This window comes from Hemiscyllium ocellatum, chromosome 21, assembly GCF_020745735.1.
Source record: "Hemiscyllium ocellatum isolate sHemOce1 chromosome 21, sHemOce1.pat.X.cur, whole genome shotgun sequence".
NCBI lineage: Eukaryota > Metazoa > Chordata > Chondrichthyes > Orectolobiformes > Hemiscylliidae > Hemiscyllium > Hemiscyllium ocellatum.
Window position 1 is genome coordinate 66,707,196 of NC_083421.1, and position 21,346 is coordinate 66,728,541.

Sequence of the window (21,346 nt, forward strand, 5' to 3'; positions counted from 1 at the left end):
ATGTCAGGTATACAGAGGGTAGATCGAGTGAATCCTTAGAAGAGTATAAAGGAAGTAGGTGTATACTTAAGAGGGAAATCAGGAGGGCAAAACGGGGACATGAGATTGCTTCAGCAAATAGAATTAAGGGGAATCCAAAGAGTTTTTACAAACATATTAAGGGCAGAAGGGTAACTAGGGAGAGAATAGGGGCCTTCAGAGGTCAGCAAGATGGTCTTTGTGTGGAGTCACAGAAAATGAGGGAGTTACTAAATGAGTATTTTGCATCAGTATTTACTGTGGAAAAGGATATGGAAGATATAGACTGTAGGGAAATAGATGGTGACATCTTGAAAAATGTCCAGATTACAGAGGAGGAAGTGCTGGATGTCTTGAAATGGTTAAAGGTGGATAAATCCCCAGAACCTGATCAGGTGTACCCAAGGATTCTGTGAGAAGCTAGAGAAGTGATTGCTGGGCCTCTTGCTGAGATATTTGTATCATCGATAGTCACAGGTGAGGTGCCGGAAGACTAGAGGTTGGCAAAAGTGGTGCCCCTGTTTAAGAAGGGTGGTAAAGACAAGCCAGGGAACTATAGACCGGTGAGCCTGACCTTGGTGGTGGGCAAGTTATTGGAGGGAATCCTGAGGGACAGGATGTACATGTATTTGGAAAGGCAAGGACTGATTTGGGATAGTCAACATGGCTTTGTGCGTGGGAAATCATGTCTCGCAAACTTGATTGAGGTTTTTGAAGAAGTAACAAAGAAGATTGTTGAGGGCAGAGCAGTAGATGTGATCTATATGGACTTCAGTAAGGCGTTCGACAAGGTTCCCTATGGAGACTGGTTAGCAAGGTCAGATCTCATGGAATACAGGGAGAACTAGCCATTTGGATACAGAACTGGCTCAAAGGTAGAAGACAGAGGGTGGGGGTAGAGGGTTGTATTTCAGACTGGAGGCCTGTGACCAGTGGAATGCCACAAGGATCGGTGCTGGGTCCTCTACTTTTTGTCATTTACATAAATGATTGGGATGCGAGCATAAGAGGTACAGTTAGTAAGTTTGCAGATGACACCAAAATTGGAGGTGTAGTGGACAGTGAAGAGGGTTACCTCAGATTACAACAGGATCTGGACCAGATGGGCCATTGGGCTGAGAAGTGGCAGATGGAGTTTAATTCAGATAAATGTGAGGTGCTGCATTTTGGGAAAGCAAATCTAAGCAGGACTTCTACATTTAATGAAAAGGTCCTAGGGAGTGTTGCTGAACAAAGAGACCTTGGAGTGCAGATTCATAGCTCCTTGAAAGTGGAGTTGCAGGTAGATAGGATAGTGAAGAAGGCGTTTGGTATGCTTTCCTTTATTGATCAGAGTATTGAGTACAGGAGTTGGGAGGTTATGTTGCGGCTGTACAGGACATTGGTTAGGCCACTGTTGTAATATTGGGTGCAATTCTGGTCTCCTTCCTAACGGAAAGATGTTGCGAAACTTGAAAGGGTTCAGAAAAGATTTACAAGGATGTTGCCAGGGTTGAAGGATCTGAGTTACAGGGAGAGGCTGAACAGGCTGGGGCTGTTTTCCCTGGAGCATCGGAGGCAGAGGGGTGATCTTATAGAGGTTTACAAAATTATGAGAGGCATGGATAGGATAAATAGACAAAGTCTTTTCCCTGGGGTCGGGGAGTCCAGAACTAGAGGGCATAGGTTTAGGGTGAGAGGGGAAAGATATAAAAGAAACCTAAGGGGCAACGTTTTCTCGCAGAGGGTGGTACGTGTATGGAATGAGCTGCCAGAGGAAGTGGTGGAGGCTGGTACAATTGCAACATTTAAGAGGCATTTGGATGGGTATATGAATAGGAAGGGTTTGGAGGGATATGGGCTGGGTGCAGGCAGGTGGGACTAGATTGGGTTGGGATATCTGGTCGGCATGGGCGGGTTGGACCGAAGCGTCTGTTTCCATGCTGTGCATCTCTCATACTCTAACTAGCAAATCATCCCACCACGATAATGGTCCTTTTCCAGTACAGGTGAAACCCATCCCTTTTGTACGTTACACCATCTCTTCAACCATTAATTTAGTTGCACTTTTTATTTAGACTCTCATTAGAATGTAATACCAGGAGTAAGCCAGAGATGACTACCTTTGTGGTTCTGCTTTTTAACCTTCTACATAACCTCTCAAATTCACTCTGCAAAGCGTTAACTCTTTCCCTAACAATTTGTTCCTATCAATGTGTATAGCAATTTCCAGTTTCTCACTCTACCCTTTGACAATATGTTTCAACTACTTTGAGACATCGTTAACCCTAGCACCAGGAAGGCAACATACTATTCTAGATTCATACTCACAGCCACGGAATTTCTGTCTGTGCTTCTGACAGAAGAGTCCCTCATAACATTTACTTTTGAAAATCTTGACAAATTCCACTTAACATAAGATTCATTCTTACTGCCCAAGATCTGACCATCACTTCTATTTTGCTCTGACAGACTATCCCCTTCAGCAGTATCCAAAATGGAATATCTGTTTGAGAGAAACAGGAGACCTCTTAACTGTGTTCTTACTTTTCCTGACAGTCGCCATGTACCTGCCCGATCCTGCTGTGTAACCACCTCTCTAAATCTACTATCACGCTCTGTCTCTTGAATGCCCTCAACGGCATTAAGCTGAAAAAGCCCTTATATATTAAAAAAAATTACCTTTCCTTACTGACCGATTTTAAATGAGCCAGCGAAAGATAAAATAAAATTTAACATTAAAATTTTTAAAAATATCAAGCACTCAGCTGAAGCTCTCATCCATTTTTAAACATGCCTTAGCTTTTCTTTAATTATCATTTATTTGAATAACACATTCAACCAGTAGCTGTGTTTTGCTTCATACAATTTATCAGTATGCACACTAAAAGAAGACAATGTTCAGTATTCACACTAGAAAAAGACAATGTTGGCGAGAAGAACATTGAGATACAGGCTACAAGACTAGATGGTATTAAGGTTCACAAGGAGGAGGTGTTAGCAATTCTGGAAAAGGTAAAAAATAGATAAGTGCCCTGAGTCTGGCTGGATTTATCCTTCAACACCAGGTTATTGTCCAACCTGATGAAGGAGCGACACTCCGAAAGCTAGTGTGCTTCCAATTAAACCTGTTGGACTGTAACCTGGTGTGTGATTTTTGACTTTGTACACCCCAGTCCAACGCCGGCATCTCCAAATCATGTATTTGTCCTATGATTTTCTGGGAAGCCAGGAATAGTGCTAGAAGACTGGAGAATAACAAATGTTGTTCCCTTGTTCAAGAAGGGGAATAGGGACAATTCTGGTAATTATAGATCAGTTTGCCTTACTTTAGTTGTTGGTAAAGTGTTGGAAAAGGCTCGAAAAGATAGGATTTATAATTACCTGAAAAGAAATAAATTGATTAGGGATAGTCAACATGGATTTGTGAAAGGTAGGTCATGTCTCACAAACCTTATTGAGTTCTTTGAGGTGACCAAACAGATGGATGAGGGTAAAGCAGTTGATGTGGTGTATATAGATTTTCATAAGGTGTTTGATAAGATTCCCCATGGTAGGCTATTGCACAAAATACAGACATATGGGATTGAGGGTGGATTTAACAGTCTGAATCAGAAATTCTGGATGTAGGTTTGCTCGCTAATCAATGACATCTTGGAAATGGCTGCCAGCCTACTCAGACCCCTTGGTACCATGGTAGCCCACAAACCCACCAACACACTAAAACAGCAGCTAATGAACTTGAAAGACCCTATACAGACAACAAGCAAAACTAATGTCATCTACAAAATACCTTGCAAGAACTGTAACAAAGGCTACATTGGACAAATAGGCAGAAAACTAGCCACTAGGATTCACGAACATCAACTAGCCACAAAACGACATGACCCATTCTCACTAGTATCCTCACATACAGATGAGGAAGGACACCACTTTGACTGGGATAACACATCCATTAAAATCTGATTGAAGATTTGTAGCTCGGGTATCCGTTGTTGTGGTTCTGCTCGCCGAGCTGGAAGTTTTTGCTGCAAACAGTTTCGTTCCCTGGCTAGGGAACATCATCAGTGCTGTTGGAGCCTCGTGTGAAGCGCTGCTTTGATGTTTCTTCCGGTATTTATATTGGTTTGTTCTTGCCAAACTCCATCAACAGACACATTGACCTGGACACCATATACAAACCACTACAGCTGAAACTGACACCCGGAAACGGCAAGAACATCCACCAACAGACACATCGACCTGGACCCCACATACAAATCACTGCAGCTGAAACTGACACCTGGAAGCGGCAAGAACAAACCAATATAAATACTGGAAGAAACATCAAAGCAGCGCTTCACACGAGGCTCCAACAGCACTGATGATGTTCCCTAGCCAGGGAACGAAACGTTTGCAGCAAAAACTTCCAGCTCGGCGAGCAGAACCACAATAACACATCCATCCTAGGACAAGCCAAACAAAGACATGCAGAGAATTCCTACAAGCATGGCATTCTAACCGGAACCCGTTCAACAAACACATTGACTTGGATCCCATCTACTACCCTCAGACAAAAAGAACAGGAAATGACATCGCCAACCCAAGGAAACTCAAACATGTAAGTAGAAAGCAGTCTACACCACCAGTGCTTCATTTGGAGGCTCACTGAAGATGTTACCGCGTAGGGTGATGAAACATCTGAAAATGAACCTTCCAGTTCAGTGAGCAAGCCTACATCCAGAACCTCAATCTGAGCTACAAGTCTTCTCAAAACTGGATCAGAAATTGGCCAGCTAAAAGAAGACAGAAGGTGGTGATTTATGGGAAATGTTCATCCTGGAGTTTAGTTGCTAGTGGTATACCTCGAGGATGTGTTTTGGGTCCACTGCTGTTTGTCATTTTTATAAATGACCTGGATGAGGATGTAGAAGGATTGGTTAGTAAATTAGTGGATCACACTAAGGTCGGTAGAGTCGTGGATAGTGCAGAAGGATGTTGTAGGTTATAGTGCTGGGCTGAAAGGCGACAAATGGAATTTAATATTGAAAAGTTTGTGGTGATTCACTTTGAAAGGACCAACAGGAATGAAGAGTACTGGGCTACTGGTAAGATTCTTGGTAATATAGATGAGCAGAGGGATCTTGATGTCCTTGTACATAGATCCCTGAAAGTTGCCACCCAGTTTGATAGGGTTGTTAAGAAGGCATATGATATGTTAGCTTTTATTAGTAGAGGGATTGAGTTTCAGAACCATGAAGACTGCAGTTGCAGCTGTACAAAACTCTGGCACATCCGCACTTGGAGTGTTGCGTACAGTTCTGGTCAATACATTATAGGAAGGACGTGGAAGCTTTGCAAAGGGTTGAGAGGAGATTTATTAGGATGCTAGGTGGTATGGAGAGAAGGTCTAATGAGGAAAGGCTGAGGGACTTGAGGCTGTTTTCGTTGGAGAGAAGAAAGTTGAGAGGTGTCTTAATTGAGACATATAAGATAATCAGAGAGTTAGATTGGGTGGACAGTGCGAAGCTTTTTCCTCAAATGTTGATGGCTTGCATGAGGAGGCATAGCTTTAAATTGAGGGGTGATAGATATAGGACATATGTCAGAGGTAGTTCCTTTACTCAGAGAGTAGTAGGGGCATGGAATGCCTGTAACAGTAGTAGACTCACCAATTTTAAGGAAATTTAAATGGTCATTGGATAGACATATGGACAAAAATGGGATAGTGTAGGTGGGATGGGCTTCAGATTGGTGTCACAGGTCGGTGCAACATTGAGGGCCGAAGGGCCTGTCCTGCGCTGTAATGTTCTATGTTTTATATCCTTACCTAATAGCTAATACATCAAAAAGGGTTTTCTGAACCTATCAAATCTGATTGGAGATATGAAAGTCACCCCTTGTTTTATCATATTATGCAGTGCATTTACAGTATCATGGCATAAGGAACAATTGTTTCATGGATGCAATGTAGAAATATACGGCTAGGATCAAAGACAGATTCAGTCTCTTTTTGTTTATTCCTAGCTGCCCTTGAGAAGGTGGTGGTGAGCTGACTTCTTGAACTGCTGCAGCTTACATGCTGCTGCTGTTGTCCTTTACGGTGGCTAGATCGATGCCGGGTGGTTCATCCAGTTTAATTTCTTTGTTGAGACTTTGTAGCAATTAATACAACTGAGTGACTTGCTGGGCTATTTCAGAGGGCAGTTGAGTCAACCACATTGCTGTGGGTCTGGAGTCACACATAAGGCAAACCAGATGAAGATAGCAGATCTCCTTCCCTGAAGGACATCAGTGTGCCAGATGGGTCTTTCTGACAATCAATAATGGTTTTGTGGTCAGCAGATTCTTAACTGCAATTTTTTTTATTGAATGCAAATTCTGCCATCTGCCAAGGCGGGATTTGAACACAGATCTCCAGAACATTTGCTGAGTTTCTGGATTAACAGTAGAAGCCATCATCTCTTTCAGACACAGCAGAGTGTGCAACAACTTAATTTTACTGGAGTTCCTCCATTTCCTGCTTGTGGGTTGATCTTTGGGAGAAGTAAGATGAAGGAGGCTGCCAGACTGCAGTGGTAGAAGCTGTGTACATAACTGTAATCCCAATCCTAGAAACAGAAAAAAAACTTGCATAAATTACCACATGCTTATTTCTCAATTTTACATTTAAATCATTACTGAATAGTTCATTTTGCTCAATGTATCAACAATAACATATATTTATTAACATTGTATTTCACAGAATCATGAAACAACACAGAAGGAAATCTTTTGGTCCATCAAATGGGATATACCCAAGGTTACAATGGGATTACAAATTGACGGTCAACAGATCTTCTAGCTTAGACAGGTAACCTGTGCCATGTACAGAATACTTGTGTGCACAAGTGGCTGGGGACAACATGTTTTCCAAATTGAATATGAGCCAACCTGATCTCCTGGAGCCTGAGATGATGTCCAGATGTACATCCCTTTAAACTGTCACAAAGGATAGTACAATTACACTTGCTTGCCTTTTGGGGTGTCTTCGGCTTGTCTTGTTGAAAGGGTGATGGAGAATGTCCTCCAAAGGTTGCACAGAATGGCATTCTGGGCAACTGCAAAGGCACATTTGGAGAGTGTGGAGGATGTTTTGCAACATTTTTCTGCAAATGTTGTCAGACTAAAAGGGATAAATGTATGTTCCAGATAAACAAGGTAACATACCTTGGATATAAGATTAACAAGATCAAACTTTATTGAAAAGAAGATGAAGGCCACAAAAAGGGCTGCAACTCCAAGGAACATAATGGAGTTGAGGTCTCTTACAGGTCTCATAAATTACCATGGGAAATTCATCCTGAACCTGGCAACCTTGCTGGCACCCCTACATGAACTGCTAAAACGATCAGAAATCATTGTGATAAATGCCACAAGGCAAAGCCTTTGCAAACATCAAACAATAATTACTGTCAACAAATGTGTTAGCCTATTACTACTTCCTGAGACCACTCATTGTAACCTGTAATGCCTCTAGTGTACAGTGATGGTTGGAGATCCTGTGCAGAAAAGAAGTCTTGTTCAAACTTGTGCATGAAGGTGTTGGCATACTGGGTGCAAACTTGGTCCCCATGGCCATTCTGTGTGTCTGGATGAAGAACTGGTTGTCAAAGGTGAAAACATTGTGGTCGAGGAAGAAGCAGACGAGTAGTAGCACAGTGCTCAGAGATTGGCAGTTGTTGGTACTGAGTACTGAGCCTGTTGCCCTGATGCGGTCATCATGGGGGATGCTGATATAGAGTGCTGACATAGAGTGCTGACACGTCCATTGTGACGAGGAATGTTCCCAGTTCGTCTGGTCCGTGGTTGTTGGGCTTCTGTAAGAAATCTGTAGTGTCGAGGCAGAAGCTGGGGGTCATCTGTACAATGGGCTTCAAATGGCTTCGACATAGCCTGGGAGGTTCTCACATAGGGTCCCATTGCCTGATACAATGGGACATCCTGATGTGTTGGTTTGTGTATCTTTGGAAAGCAATAGATGCTTGAAAAGTACGTGGGATGAGGGCGCATAGGGAACTCTGAAGGATTAGATCAAAAGTCCTGATCAATGTTTTAGTTCATGGGTGTGTTCTTTGGTCGGATCAGCTGGTAGTTGCCTGTAGTGTTCCTGGTTGTTCAGTTGTCGATACACTTCCTTGCAGTAATCTGTTCTATTCTGAATGACAATGGCTCCTCCTTTTTGTGCTGGTTTCATGGTGATGTTGCGATTGGTTTGGAGAACCTGGATGGCACTGCATTGTAATTGGGTGATGTTTTGCTCTACCTTGTGGGTGTGGCTGATGAATCTGGTATTCACATATTTCTTGACGGTTTGAGCATTCATGTCAAGCCTAGGGCAGCGGCCTCCAAGTCGACCCCTTCTTTGGTTACTCCTCTGTGGATCCCTGATATGCTGCAGGCAAGGCTGCCCTGAGGCATGGTACATTGGTGAAACCAAACAGTTGCTATGACAACAGATGAATGGACGCTCACAACAATCACCAGACAGGAGCGTTCCTCCCAGTTAGGGAACACTTCAGCGGTCTGGAACATTAGACCATTAGGCCTTAGACCTTTGGGTGACCATACTCCAAGGTGGACTTCGGGTCAAGCAAAAATGCAGAGCAGCTCAGCAGAACGGCCTCAACCGGGACCTTGGGTTTATGTCACACCACAGGTGACCCCTGCACTAAACACACACACACCCTCTCAATATAAGTTTATGGGGTGAATATGTTTTTGCAGAATTACATTTCATTTTGCTCAAAAACTGCATGAATCCATGTAAAACTCTGTAAAACTATCCAGAAGGTTTGTCAGTCTGATATGGCATTGGGACACAGACAGACTTCACACCTATTGTTTAAAAAGCTAAGCTACCTTGAGAATGTAATGTAAAAGAATTTCTGGGATTTACATATCAAAGAACAGAAACCAGCATATCTCATTAAAAAAGATGAAAGTTTTAATCTAAGACTGCTTACTGTATCACATCTCCAGGACACTGGGCTCCTTTGGCTATAAAGTCTGTCAGCCTGACGTTAACCTCCAAACCACCTGATGAAGGAAGCTGCTGCTTCCAAATTAGCCTGTTGAACTATATTCTGGTGTTGTGTGATTTTTAACTTTGTCCCTCCCAGTCCAACCACCAGCATCTCCACGTCATAAGTAACGTAAGTAAAAGATACTTCTGAAACATTTCAGAATGAAGAGATAAGATGCATTTCCAACTGTTTGACTGTCGTAAGATAACAAATACACAAACAAGAATGACACAACTATACCTCAAAGAAAAATCGCAACATCAAGGCAAGTGCCCCAAAGCAGAAGCCAGGGCCAATCTGTTGTGTGTAAATGCTCTTATCAGGGTAAAGGCCTTTTTGGTCTTTCATCTTCTTCACCTGTCCAATTAAAAGCAGTTGTTATTCAGCAACATTGTTCATACTTAAATATTACCTCTTATGACAACAACTTTCTATTGAACAATTACAAGGTGTCTCCCTAATTTCACACTTGAACATATAATTTGTCCTATGTAGTATGTTATGAAGATGTGGGTGTACTGTACCTTTCAGAGAGTTAAAAGCTAGCAAAAACTACCTGACAGCACCACCTGTTCTGAAAAAAAGATATAGTGTGACATTTGGTCAAACAACGTGATTAGCTGGTTGTCTGGAAACAAAAACAAATTCAAATTCAGCCAATCAGCTTAAATCATATCCCAAAATACCCACCTCCAATCAAGTTTGAATTGAGTATATTGACAATCTTAAAAGCCAGTGACACAATCCGATGCTTTGGGGGTATAAGCCCAGGGAAAGTTAAACAATTGGGATAGGAACTGCCAAGCCAATGACATCTGCAACTGCCCAGAGAATAGCTCTCTTAAAGGTACCTTTATCGATCAGTAACCTGTAAAGTAAAATCCCCAAGAAGAAGAAGAAGAAGAGAGGAATACAGAGAAGGACCAAAAGCTGCCTGGCTTTTTTTAGATTAGATTAGATTACTTACAGTGTGGAAACAGGCCCTTCAGCCCAACAAGTCCACACCAACCTGCCGAAGCATAACCCACCCAGACCCATTGCCCTACATTTACCCCTTCACTTAACACTACGGGCAAGTTAGCATGGTCAATTCACCTAACATGCACATTTTTGGATTGGGGGAAGAAACCGGAGCACCCGGAGGAAACCCACGCAGACACGGGGAGAATGTGCAAACTCCACACAGAGAGTCGCCTGAGACAGGAATTGAATCCGGGTCTCTGGCGCTGTGAGGCAGCAGTGCTAACCACTGTGCCACCGTGCCACCCACTAAGAGATAAGAAGTTTTGTTTTGTAAATCTTAATCGAGAGTTTTATTGGACTAGTATTATAGAAGGGAGGTTAAAAGATAGATTAGAGAAAGGAGTTGGAAAGACTTTTTGGTTAATTATTCCCTGTTATACTTTAAGAAATAAAGTTGTTACTTTTACTTTAACTAGTTCTTGGCCTATTGAATTTTCACAGATTGCTACATGGGATAAATCTTTTCTGTGTTGCTGGGTTAAAATAAGCAGGAGTGTTTACCCCACATCATAACCAGTATATGCATTTCATTGACCATACTTTCTAGGGCAGTGATTACAGCACACTCGGCAATCTTGGTGAATTAAGGATCATCTATGAGGAAAGTAAGAATTACCCACAATATGGCGCAAGGGTGACACATTCAGTATAACCCTGCTATATTGCCATTTATTCTCCACGTGAGCTCCCTCCCATTCTTCCTCAACTAGCCCTGTCAGCATAATCTCTAATCTCTTTTTCCCCATTCTTATCCAGATTCCCCTTAAGTATACCTGTGCTAATTGTTTCAATTTCATTTACAGGATATAGACATCATGAACTAAGGAAGCATTTATTACCTAATTACCCTAGAGACAATGGTAGTGGGCTAGCTCCGAAAATACTGCAGTCCTTGAGCTTTGGAGGCACCCACAATAATGTTAGGAAGGGAGCTCCAAGATTTTGACCCAGAAACATGGAAGGAACAACAATATAGTTCCAAATCAGCATGGGTTATGGCTTGAAGGGAAACTTGCAGCTGGTGGCTTTTCCAAGCATCTGGTGACCTTCTCCTTCACGGTGGGAGAGGATGTGCGTTTGGAAAGTGCTGACAAAAGATCCTGGTTGGGTTAATGCAGTGGTACACACTGTTGGTGGTGAAGGAGTGAATATCGAAAGTGTTAGATGTGCTTACAATCAGTGGACTGTTTGTTCTGGATGGTATCAAGCTTCTTGAGTGTTGTTGGAGCTGCACTCATCCAGGCAAGGAGGAGCTGTTCCCATCAACTTATGACTTATGCTTTCTAGATAGTGGACCGGCATTCAAGAGATAGGAAATAAGTTCCCCACCGCAGAATTCCTAACTTCTGACCTATTCTCGTAATCACCGAATTTATATGGATTGCTCGCTGATCTGGGAGGTTCATTCCCAGACGTTTCGTCACCTTACTAGGTAACATCTTCAGTGGGCCTCAGGCAACGCAGTGTACATGATTTCTGCTTTCTATTTAGATGTTTGGGTTTCTTTGGGAGCAAACCTACATCCAGAACCTCAACCTGAGCTACAAATCTTCTCAAAACTCACCGAATTTAAATACTTAAAAAAAAGTATCACAGGATGGGGGCATCACAGGCTAGGCCACCATTTATTGCCTATCCCAATTCTCAGAAGGCGTTTAAGAGTCAGTAACATTGCGGTGGGTCTGGAGTCACGTGTAGGTCAGACCAGATAAGAATGACAGTTTCCTTCCCTAAAAGACATTAGTGAAATAGATGGGTTTTTCCGACAATTGAAAACATGGTTGTCATTAAACTCTAAATTCCAGATTTGTATTCATCTATCACGGTGGGATATAAGGCTGGTGACGTTTAGTTTCTGGTCAATGATAACTCCAGGATGTTGATAGTGGGCGATTCAATGACAGCATGCCTTTGAACATCAAGTGGTGATGGATGATTCTCTGTTGTTGATGGTAGTCATTGCCTGGCATTGACGTGATATGAATGTTACTTGCCACTAACATACAAACACATGAATTAGGAACTGTAGACCATTCAGCCCCTCGAGCCTGTTCCACCATTTGATAAGATCATGAATGATGTCATTACTCCACATTTCCACCTACCTACCTTCCACATCCCACAACCTTTCACAAGCCCTTCTTAATCAAGAATCTATTTACCTCCACTTTAAAATATTCAAAGATTTGGTTTCCACTGGCTTTTGAGGAACAAAGATCCAAAGACTTAAGACCCAGTGTGAGAAAACAACTTCCTTCACCTTTGTCGTAAACAGTTGACCGGTTATTTTTAACAATGACCCTCTAACTAACAAAAGGAACCATCCTCTTTACATTAACCATGTCAAGGTCCCTCAATATTTTATATGTTTCATCCAGTTGGTTCTTTACACATCTACATTTTAGCAGATACAGCCTGCCCAACCTATCCTCCAAACACCACCTGTTCATTCCAAGTATTAACCTAGTGAATAATCTCTGAACTGGTTCCCCCAATACATATACATCCTTCATTAAATAAGGAAAGCAATACTCTACACAGTACTCATACAGTCATAGTGATGTACGGCATGGAAACAGACCCTTTAGTCCAACCCGTCCATGCCGACCAGATATCCCAACCCAATCTAGTCCCACCTGCCAGCACCCAACCCATATCCCTCCAAACCCTTCCTATTCATATATCCGTCCAAATGCCTCTTAAATGTTGCAATTGTATCAGCCTCCACCACATTCTCTGGCAGCTCATTCCATACACGTACCACCCTCTGCGTGAAAAAGTTGCCCCTTAGGTCCCTTTTACATCTTTCTCCTCTCACCCTAAACCTATGTCCTCCAGTTCTGGACTCCCCGACACCAGGGAAAAGACTTTGCCTATTTACCGTATCCATGCCCTTCATAATGTTTTAAACCTCTATAAGGTCTCCCCTCAGCCTCTGACGCTCCAGGGAAAACAGCCCCAGCCTGTTCAGCCTCTCCCTGTAGGTCAAATTCTCCAACCCTGGCAACATCCTTGTAAATCTTTTCTGAACCCTTTCATGTTTCACAACATCTTTCCAATAGGAAGGAGACCAGAATTGCACCCAATATTCCAACAGTGGCCTAACCAATGTCCTGTACGGCCGCAACATGACCTCCTAACTCCTGTACTCAATACTCTGACCAATAAAGGAAAGCATGCTAAACACCTTCTTCACTATCCTATCTATCTGCGACTCCACTTTCAAGGAGCTATGAATCTGCACTCCAAGGTCACATTGTTTAGCAACACTCCCTAGGACCTTACCATTAAGTGTCTAAGTCCTGCTAAGATTTGCTTTCCCAAAATGCAGCACCTTGCATTTATCTGAATTAAACTCCATCTGGCACATCTCAGCCGATTGGCCCATCTGGTCAAGATCCTGTTGTAATCTGAGGTAACCCTTTTCGCTGTCCACTACACCTCCAATTTTGGTGTCATCTGCAAACTTACTAACTGTACCTCTTATGCTCGCATGCAAATCATTTATGTAAATGACAAAAGGTAGAGGGCCCAGCACCGATCCTTGGGGCACTCCACTGGTCACAGGCCTCCAGTCTGAAAAACAACCCTCCACCACCACCCTCTGTCTTGTACCTTTGAGCCAGTTCTGTATCCAAATGGCTAGTTCGCCCTGTATTCCATGAGATTTAACCTTGCTAATCAGTCTCCCATGGGGAACCTTGTTGAATGCCTTACTGAAGTCCATCTACTGCTCTGCCCTCATCAATCTTCTTTGTTACTTCTTCAAAACTTCAATCAAGTTTGTGAGACATGATTTCCCACGCACAAAGCCATGTTGACTATCCCTAATCAGTCCTTGCCTTTCCAAATACATGTACATCCTGTCCCTCAGGATTCCCTCCAACAACTTGCCCACCACCGAGGTCAGGCTCACCAGTCTATAATTCCCTGGCTTGCCTTTACTGCCATTCTTAAACAGTGGCACCACATTTGCCAACCTCCAGTCTTTTGGCACCTCACCTGGGACTATCGATGATACAAATGTCTCAGCACGAAGCCCAGCAATCACTCCTCCCACACAGTTCAAATGTACACCTGATCAGGTCCTGGGGATTTATCCACCTTTACCTGTTTCAAGACATCCAGCATTTTCTCCTCTGTAATCTGGACATTTTGCAAGATGTCACCATCTATTTCCCTACAGTCTATATCTTCCATTTCCTTTCCCACAGTAAATACTGATGCAAAATACGCATTTAGTATCTCCCCCATTTTCTGTGGCTCCACACAAAGGATGCCTTGCTGATCTTTGAGGGGCCCTATTCTCTGGGAGAAAGTGAGGACTGCAGATGCTGGAGATCAGAGCTGAAAATGTGTTGGTGGAAAAGCGCAGCAGGTCAGGCAGCATCCAAGGAGCAGAAGAATCGACGTCTCGGGCATGATCCCTTCTTCAGGAATGAGGAAAGTGTGCCAAGCGGGCTAAGATAAAAGGTAGGGAAGAGGGACTAGGGGGAGGGGCGATGGAGATGTGATAGGTGGAAGGAGGTCAAGGTGAGGGTGATAGGCCGGAGTGGGGTGGGGGCGGAGAGGTCAGGAAGAAGATTGCAGGTTAGGAGGGCGGTGCTGAGTTCGAGGGTTGGGACTGAGACAAGGTGGGGGAAGGGGAAATGAGGAAACTGGAGAAATCTGAGTTCATCCCTTGTGGTTGGAGGGTGCCTAGGCGGAAGATGAGACGCTCTTCCTCCAGCCGTCATGTTGTTATGGTCTGGCGGTGGAGGAGTCCAAGGACCTGCATGTCCTTGGTGGAGTGGGAGGGGGAGTTGAAGTGTTGAGCCACAGGGTGGTTGGGTTGGTTGGTCCTGGTGTCCCAGAGGTGTTCTCTGAAACATTCTGCAAGTCTATTCTCTCCTTAGTTACCCTTTTGTCCTTAATGTATTTGTAAAACTCTTTGGATTCTCCTTAATTCTATTTGCCAGAGCTATCTCATGTCTTCATTTTGCCCTCCTGATTTCCCTCTTAAGTATACTTCTACTTCCTTTATACTCTTCTAAGGATTCACTCGATCTATCCTGTCTATACCTTACATATCCTTCCTTCTTTTTCTTAACCAAACCCTCAATTTCTTTAGTCATCTAGCATTCCCTATACCTACCAGCCTTCCCTTTCACCCTGACAGGAATATACTTTCTCTGGATTCTTGTTATCTCATTTCTGAAGGCTTCCCATTTTCCAGCCATCCCTTTACCTGTGAACATCTGTCCCCAATCAGCTTTCAAAGTTCTTGCCTAATACCGTCAAAATTTGGCCTTTTTTCAGTTTAGAACTTCAACTTTTAGATCTAGTCTGTCCTTTCCATAATTATTTTAAATCTAATAGAATAATGGTTGCTGGCCCCAAAGTGCTCCCCCACTGACACCTCAGTCACCAGCCCTGCCTTATTTCCCAAGAGTAAGTCAAGTTTTGCACCTTCTCTAGTAGATACATCCGCATACTGAGTCAGAAAATTGTCTTGGACACACTTAACAAATTCCTCTCCATCTCAACCCTTAACACTACGGCAGTCCCAGTCTATGTTTGGAAAATTAAAATCCCCTACCATAATCACCCTAGTATTCTTACAGATAGCTAAGATCTCCTTACAAGTTTGTTTCTCAATTTCCCTCTGACTATTGGGGGGTCTATAATACAATGCCAATAAGGTGATCATCGCTTCCTTATTTCTCAGTTCCACCCAAACAACTTCCCTGTGTGTATTTCTGGGAATATCCTCCCTCAGCACAGCTGTAATGTTATCCCTTATCAAAAATGCCACTCCCCCTCCTCTCTTGCCTCCCTTTTTTATCCTTTCTGGAGCATTTCTATCCTGGAACATGAAGCTGCCAGTCCTGCCCATCTCTGAGCTGAAAATGTGTTGCTGGAAAAGCGCAGCAGGGCAGGCAGCATCCAAGGAACAGGAAATTCGACGTTTCGGGCATAAGCCCTTCTTCAGGAAGCCATTCCTGAAGAAGGGCTTATGCCCGAAACGCCGAATTTCCTGTTCCTTGGATGCTGCCTGACCTGCTGCGCTTTTCCAGCAACACATTTTCAGCTCTGATCTCCAGCATCTGCAGACCTCACTTTCTCCTGCCCATCTCTGAGCCATGATTCTGTAATTGCTATGGTATCCCAGTCATTATGTCACCAATGCCCTGTATAGCTGACGTAGAACCTCTTTACCTTTGTATTTGAGCCCATGCTGAGGCTGAGAGTTCAGGATGTTGGAGAAAAAGAAAATAAAAGGGAAAAAAAGAAAAACAAACGAACGGAGTGGATGAGTTTCGGCTGAAAAGTCCTACTCCACCACCTTCTTGGAACCCAGATTTTTTTTGCATCATTAACAAATTTAGCAACCATATCTTCAGGCCACGTCATTTATATAAAATGTAACAATTGAGACTCTGGCGCTGACCCAGTGACTCACTGCTCGTTACTTCTTTTCAACCGTAAAATTTTCCATTTATGCCTGTTCGGTTTCCTATTTACTACAAATCATCTATCCATGCCAAAACGTTACCCCAGTGCAGAGGGTTTATTTTCTGCAATAATTTCTGATGTGACACCTTGTCAAAATCTGGAAATTGAAGATTAGTTCATACACCTGTTTCCTTTTATTCACAGCATACATTACTTCCTCAAAGAACTCCAATAAATTGGTTAAATTTCTCTTTCACAAAACCATGTTGACTCCACCTATTAACGTAGAATTTTTAAGTCCCCTGCTTTAGCTTATGTTAGATTAGGTTCTAACATTTTCCCGGTGACAGATATCAAGCTAACACGCTGAAGATTCTTGTCTTTTTCTCTCCCTTCAATGCTTTTTTTTAAACTTTTTTTTGAGTCATACAGCGTAAATTACATGCGTTAACTTTAAATTGAAAGGAATCTTCCCTGAATGTTGGGAACTTTGGACAATTAAAACTAATACATTAACTATCTCACCAACCATTCATTCTAAGACCCTTGGATGAAGTTGCAAGTCATGAAGTATATTCAAGACAGATTTTTAATCAGTAAATGAATCAAAGGGTGTGGGAATAATGCAGTAAAGTGGCATTGAGGATTATCAGATTAGCCATAATCTCATTGAATGGCACAGCAGACTCAATAAGAATATAAATGGCCATTTGATTTATGTCTTACGGTCAAAATCTACACAGTAAAGCAACCTGATATTTAAGTGAGCCAAAGACTGGATTGATAGATACTCAATTATTATTCTGCTTCTAAAATTGGTGAAACAAAAAAAAGGAGAGAAACTAGGACAGATGAATGCCAGAAAGAGCTGCAATGATGAACAGTAATAGTGATATAACACTAGGACATGCATAGATGCTTTAGTAACTCTACGTACAAACTTGATGGTTATTATGAAGACAGCTGTTCCAATTGGTCCAGAGAAAACGCCATAGCCCCAACGATCTTGATAGATTCGAACACTCAGAGTGAGCACTCCAAATATAACCAGTGTGGACCTTTTTGGTTCCTCAAATTCTGCCAGTGCTAAATACCAAATAAGAAAACAAAAGGGCGTTTATAGTTACTTATTATTTCATACAAATGAGTAAGCTATCTCAGAAATGCAATGGGTATTGTCTTAATAAGAAAGACAATACAAACAACAGATGTTATAGAATCCACTGATTATCTTTATAATTCACTATCAGCTTTCTACTGTTTAACTTGTCAGCATTGAAGATGTTAACCTCAAATATCATTAATGGTCTTGAAGAATCCATATCAGAATTTCATACAGACTTTTAACACACATCTCTTTGATTTTGTGCTCACTACCACTGAGAAAGAATCTTGCCTCATGACATCCCATGGCAGATTTCATATCAGATTTGTAAACACGTAAAAGAATCACAAATCTAAAGCTGCATTTGGGCTCTTGTGGTACGGTGGGAATATCTCTACCACTAAGTTAGGAGGCTCAGGTTTAAGACTCACATGCTCCAGACGTATGTCATAACATTTCTGAACAAGTTGAACAGAAAATAGCTAGCCACTATTGGGGTGCACTAGCCACTTGTTTTCTTATGACACATGGGAAAATTATACAAAATGCAGCCTCTTCTTTCACTTGTCTGAAATGTCCATTTTTAAAATATTAACAATCTGATCCATAGGCAAAAGCATTATCATGAAATTATTCCTGCGAGGTACAAAGGCTTGAACAGCCTCCTGAATTGCATCATTTTATGATTCCACCTCAAATAATGAGTAACACATGCTATTTGATTTGGGTGGAATTAAATCAGAATCCAAAACCTGTTGAAACACATTGGTGCCGAGTCGGTAATGGCATAGTGGTAATATCACTGGACTAGTAATGCAGAACCTCAGACTAAAGTGTGCAAAATGGGTGCAAATCCCATGGTAAATTATGAAATTTGAAAATAAAAATCTGGAATAAAAAACTAGCCTAATGGCAACAATGTAATTATTGATACTGATTCTCAATTCAGATTCTACCAGGGTCACTCAGTTCCTGACTTGATTACAGCCATGATTCAAACATGGAGAAAACAGCAGAATTTCAGAGATGAGGTGGAAGTGACTATCCCAAAACTCAAGGCTGCGTTTGACTCTGTAACATTAGAGTCTTGGCATATGGAAGTTATTGGTTCTAGGCATATGGAAGTTATTGGGCTAGTGTAGGTTAGGTAGGATTTGGTCGGCGCAACATCGAGGGCCGAAGGGCCTGTACTGCGCTGTATTTTTCTATGTTCTATGTTCTAAAACGAGAGTCAATGGGAATCAGGAGGATGACTCTCCAGAGGTTGCAGTCATACCTAACACAAATGAAGATGATTATGGTTTTGCAGGTCTCTCTCTCACCTTCAGGATGATTCTGCAGGAGTTCCTCAGGGTAGTATCCAAGGCCCAACCATCTCGGTAACCTCATCAATGACTTTACCTCCATCATAAAGTCAGAAGAAAGGTTGTTCACAGTTGATTGCATAGTGATCAACAACATTCATTTAGATACTGAGGTAGTCTATGTTCCTTCATACCACTCAAGTGGCAGGCATTGAGCATATCCAACAAGGAAGAATATAATTGCCCCATCAGACTCAATGGCATTGCCATCGCCATCGCCAAATTCCCCATTATTAAAACCTTGGTAGTTCTATTGACCAGATACTAAACTGGTCTAGCCTTTTACATATTGTTGAGGTTCTAAACTCTGAATACAGGTTGAAGTAACTAGTTGTACATACTCTTACTAACATTGGCAGCAATAAAATGGCTTCTTAATGCAAATAACATGACAAAATGGCTTCTAGGCTGCAAATTGACAATTCTGCTTAAAGCTGCATAAAATGGCTTTTAACCCTGCTAAAGCTGAACTAACCACAGTCTGTCTCAACAAAGATTACCAGACAGTGCTTCCTTTACAGCATAGAAATAACTAGACTCAATAAGACATTACTAGCCATCCTAACTGACCTTGCAAGTGCAGGTGCAGAGACTAGGTTTGCAAGATATTAGATCCTCCCACCCCGTCCCGCTAATGCCTGTTCAGGATCCTGTTAGTTTGGCAACTGCAGCTCATCCTCAAACATATGCTGCTGCTGTAGCCAAGCCTGTTCCCCCACCCCCTCCTCAGTTTACTAACCTTTAATACTAAACTAATACTTGCAGTTGACAAAAATCAAAATCTAACCAATCGTCTAAAAACCAACGCACTCAACCATCAGAAACCCCATTGAGTTCCTCTTCTGAGGACTCAGGAGACTAAATACGTGCATCAGGCATGTTCCCTATGAGAGAACTGCCGATCCCAGGGGCTGGCACTCCCAGCCAAAACGCCACTATCCGTGTCTACTGTCCCTGGAAGCCTCATGAAATTATGTCTATTCTCAGTAGTGCACCAGACCACCAGAAGGCTCCTCGACACCACAGTTAAAGTTTATGATGGCACTGCCCAGGACCTTTGGGCCCTTATTCAACAAATCCTTACCTGTACTGAATACGCCCAGTTTACTGAATGCATTGGTTACAATGATTTCACTGCCCTCTCCAAAGCTGGAGCTCAGGATCAGCAGCAACAGGATGATATCCTTGCTGCTGCATCCGCCATACTCGTAAAACCTAGTGATCTTACCAGTATTCTCGAACTTTGCCCTAAAAATAAGGAGTCTGCTGAAGATTTCCTTGAACGCTTCCAAGAATGCTATGAATCCTATTCTGGGGATTGAACCTTGAATTTTCACGCTGACAATGCTCAATATGTTACTAAACTGTCTGCCGCCCTCTGACACCACAGCAGTCGAGACAAACAATCTGGACTGGGTTGACACTAATGCTAATGAACTCCATTGTCCCTGGATCACCGCTTTGTGATCACTACCACATTACCCTGCAATCTAATGGGACGACATCTGCTGCGTGCTTTTCAAATTAAACTCGCCTGCTCCTCTGATGGTGTCCAACTTGATTCTAACTCAGTTGAGCACCAACTGTATGTGTCCACTAAACCCCAATGGTGGTCACTTGACCCTCAAGAGTCTGGAAGTCATGTCACCCTTGCTTATGTTCGGACAGGCCAAGACAAATCCCTTAAAGATTTCTTCAGAGATTTGATTGGTACTGAATGGACTATACAGATCTTGGCTTGGGTCACTAGCCCAGAAGGCGAAGCAGATTTCATTCCAATACCCTCTCACCTGTGGAACCAAGCAGAAATCTCAGCCCCTCACATCACCCGAAAGATTAATCTGCCTCATCACGCTAAGGACCTGGGCCCCTTGGTCCACTGTATAGTCACCAGGGCTAGCCAACACTGCTATCAGCTGCAAACATTCCAATGAGGGATGACTATCCTCTACTATCCAACTCCTACCTCACACAATGCCACACTCCGGCACCATGAAGATTGGGATATCCTTGAGTTAGTCCATCCAGAAGAATGAGCCGAAACACCCTTCCATGTTGGACTCACGGATTGCGAACCCATTCAGATTGCTCTAAAACCAAAATGTTATTCGACCATCCATCCGCCAATATCCCCTGAAACAACAAGCGATAGCGAGCCTTACTGTTTAAATTGATGACTTTCTCCACCAAAGCATTCTGCTCCCTTGCCAATCACCCTGTAACATTCCAATTATAACTGTCCCAAAACCTGGCAAGACAGACCAGTATAGACTGGTTTAAGACTTAAGAGCTATCAACGCCATCTTGCAGCCTATTCATGCCCTGGCCCTAAATCCAGCACATATTCTAGCCCTCAGAAGCTAAATTTTTCGCCGTTG

At 42.6% G+C, this 21,346-nt stretch overlaps 1 protein-coding gene across 1 annotated transcript in view; it reads right to left on the bottom strand.

Annotated features, from left to right (window-relative positions):
• Positions 1–6,339: 6,339 nt before the first annotated feature.
• mymk (myomaker, myoblast fusion factor) overlaps positions 6,340–21,346 on the bottom strand; it is a 34,279-nt gene continuing 19,272 nt past the window's right edge. Inside the window, exons 3-5 of the mRNA XM_060841171.1 lie at positions 17,437–17,585; positions 9,282–9,398; positions 6,340–6,587 (exon numbers count right to left, since the gene is read on the bottom strand). Coding sequence (XP_060697154.1) covers positions 6,444–6,587; positions 9,282–9,398; positions 17,437–17,585 — 410 coding nt within the window. The 3' untranslated portion in view covers positions 6,340–6,443. The remainder of the gene's footprint in view (positions 6,588–9,281; positions 9,399–17,436; positions 17,586–21,346) is intronic.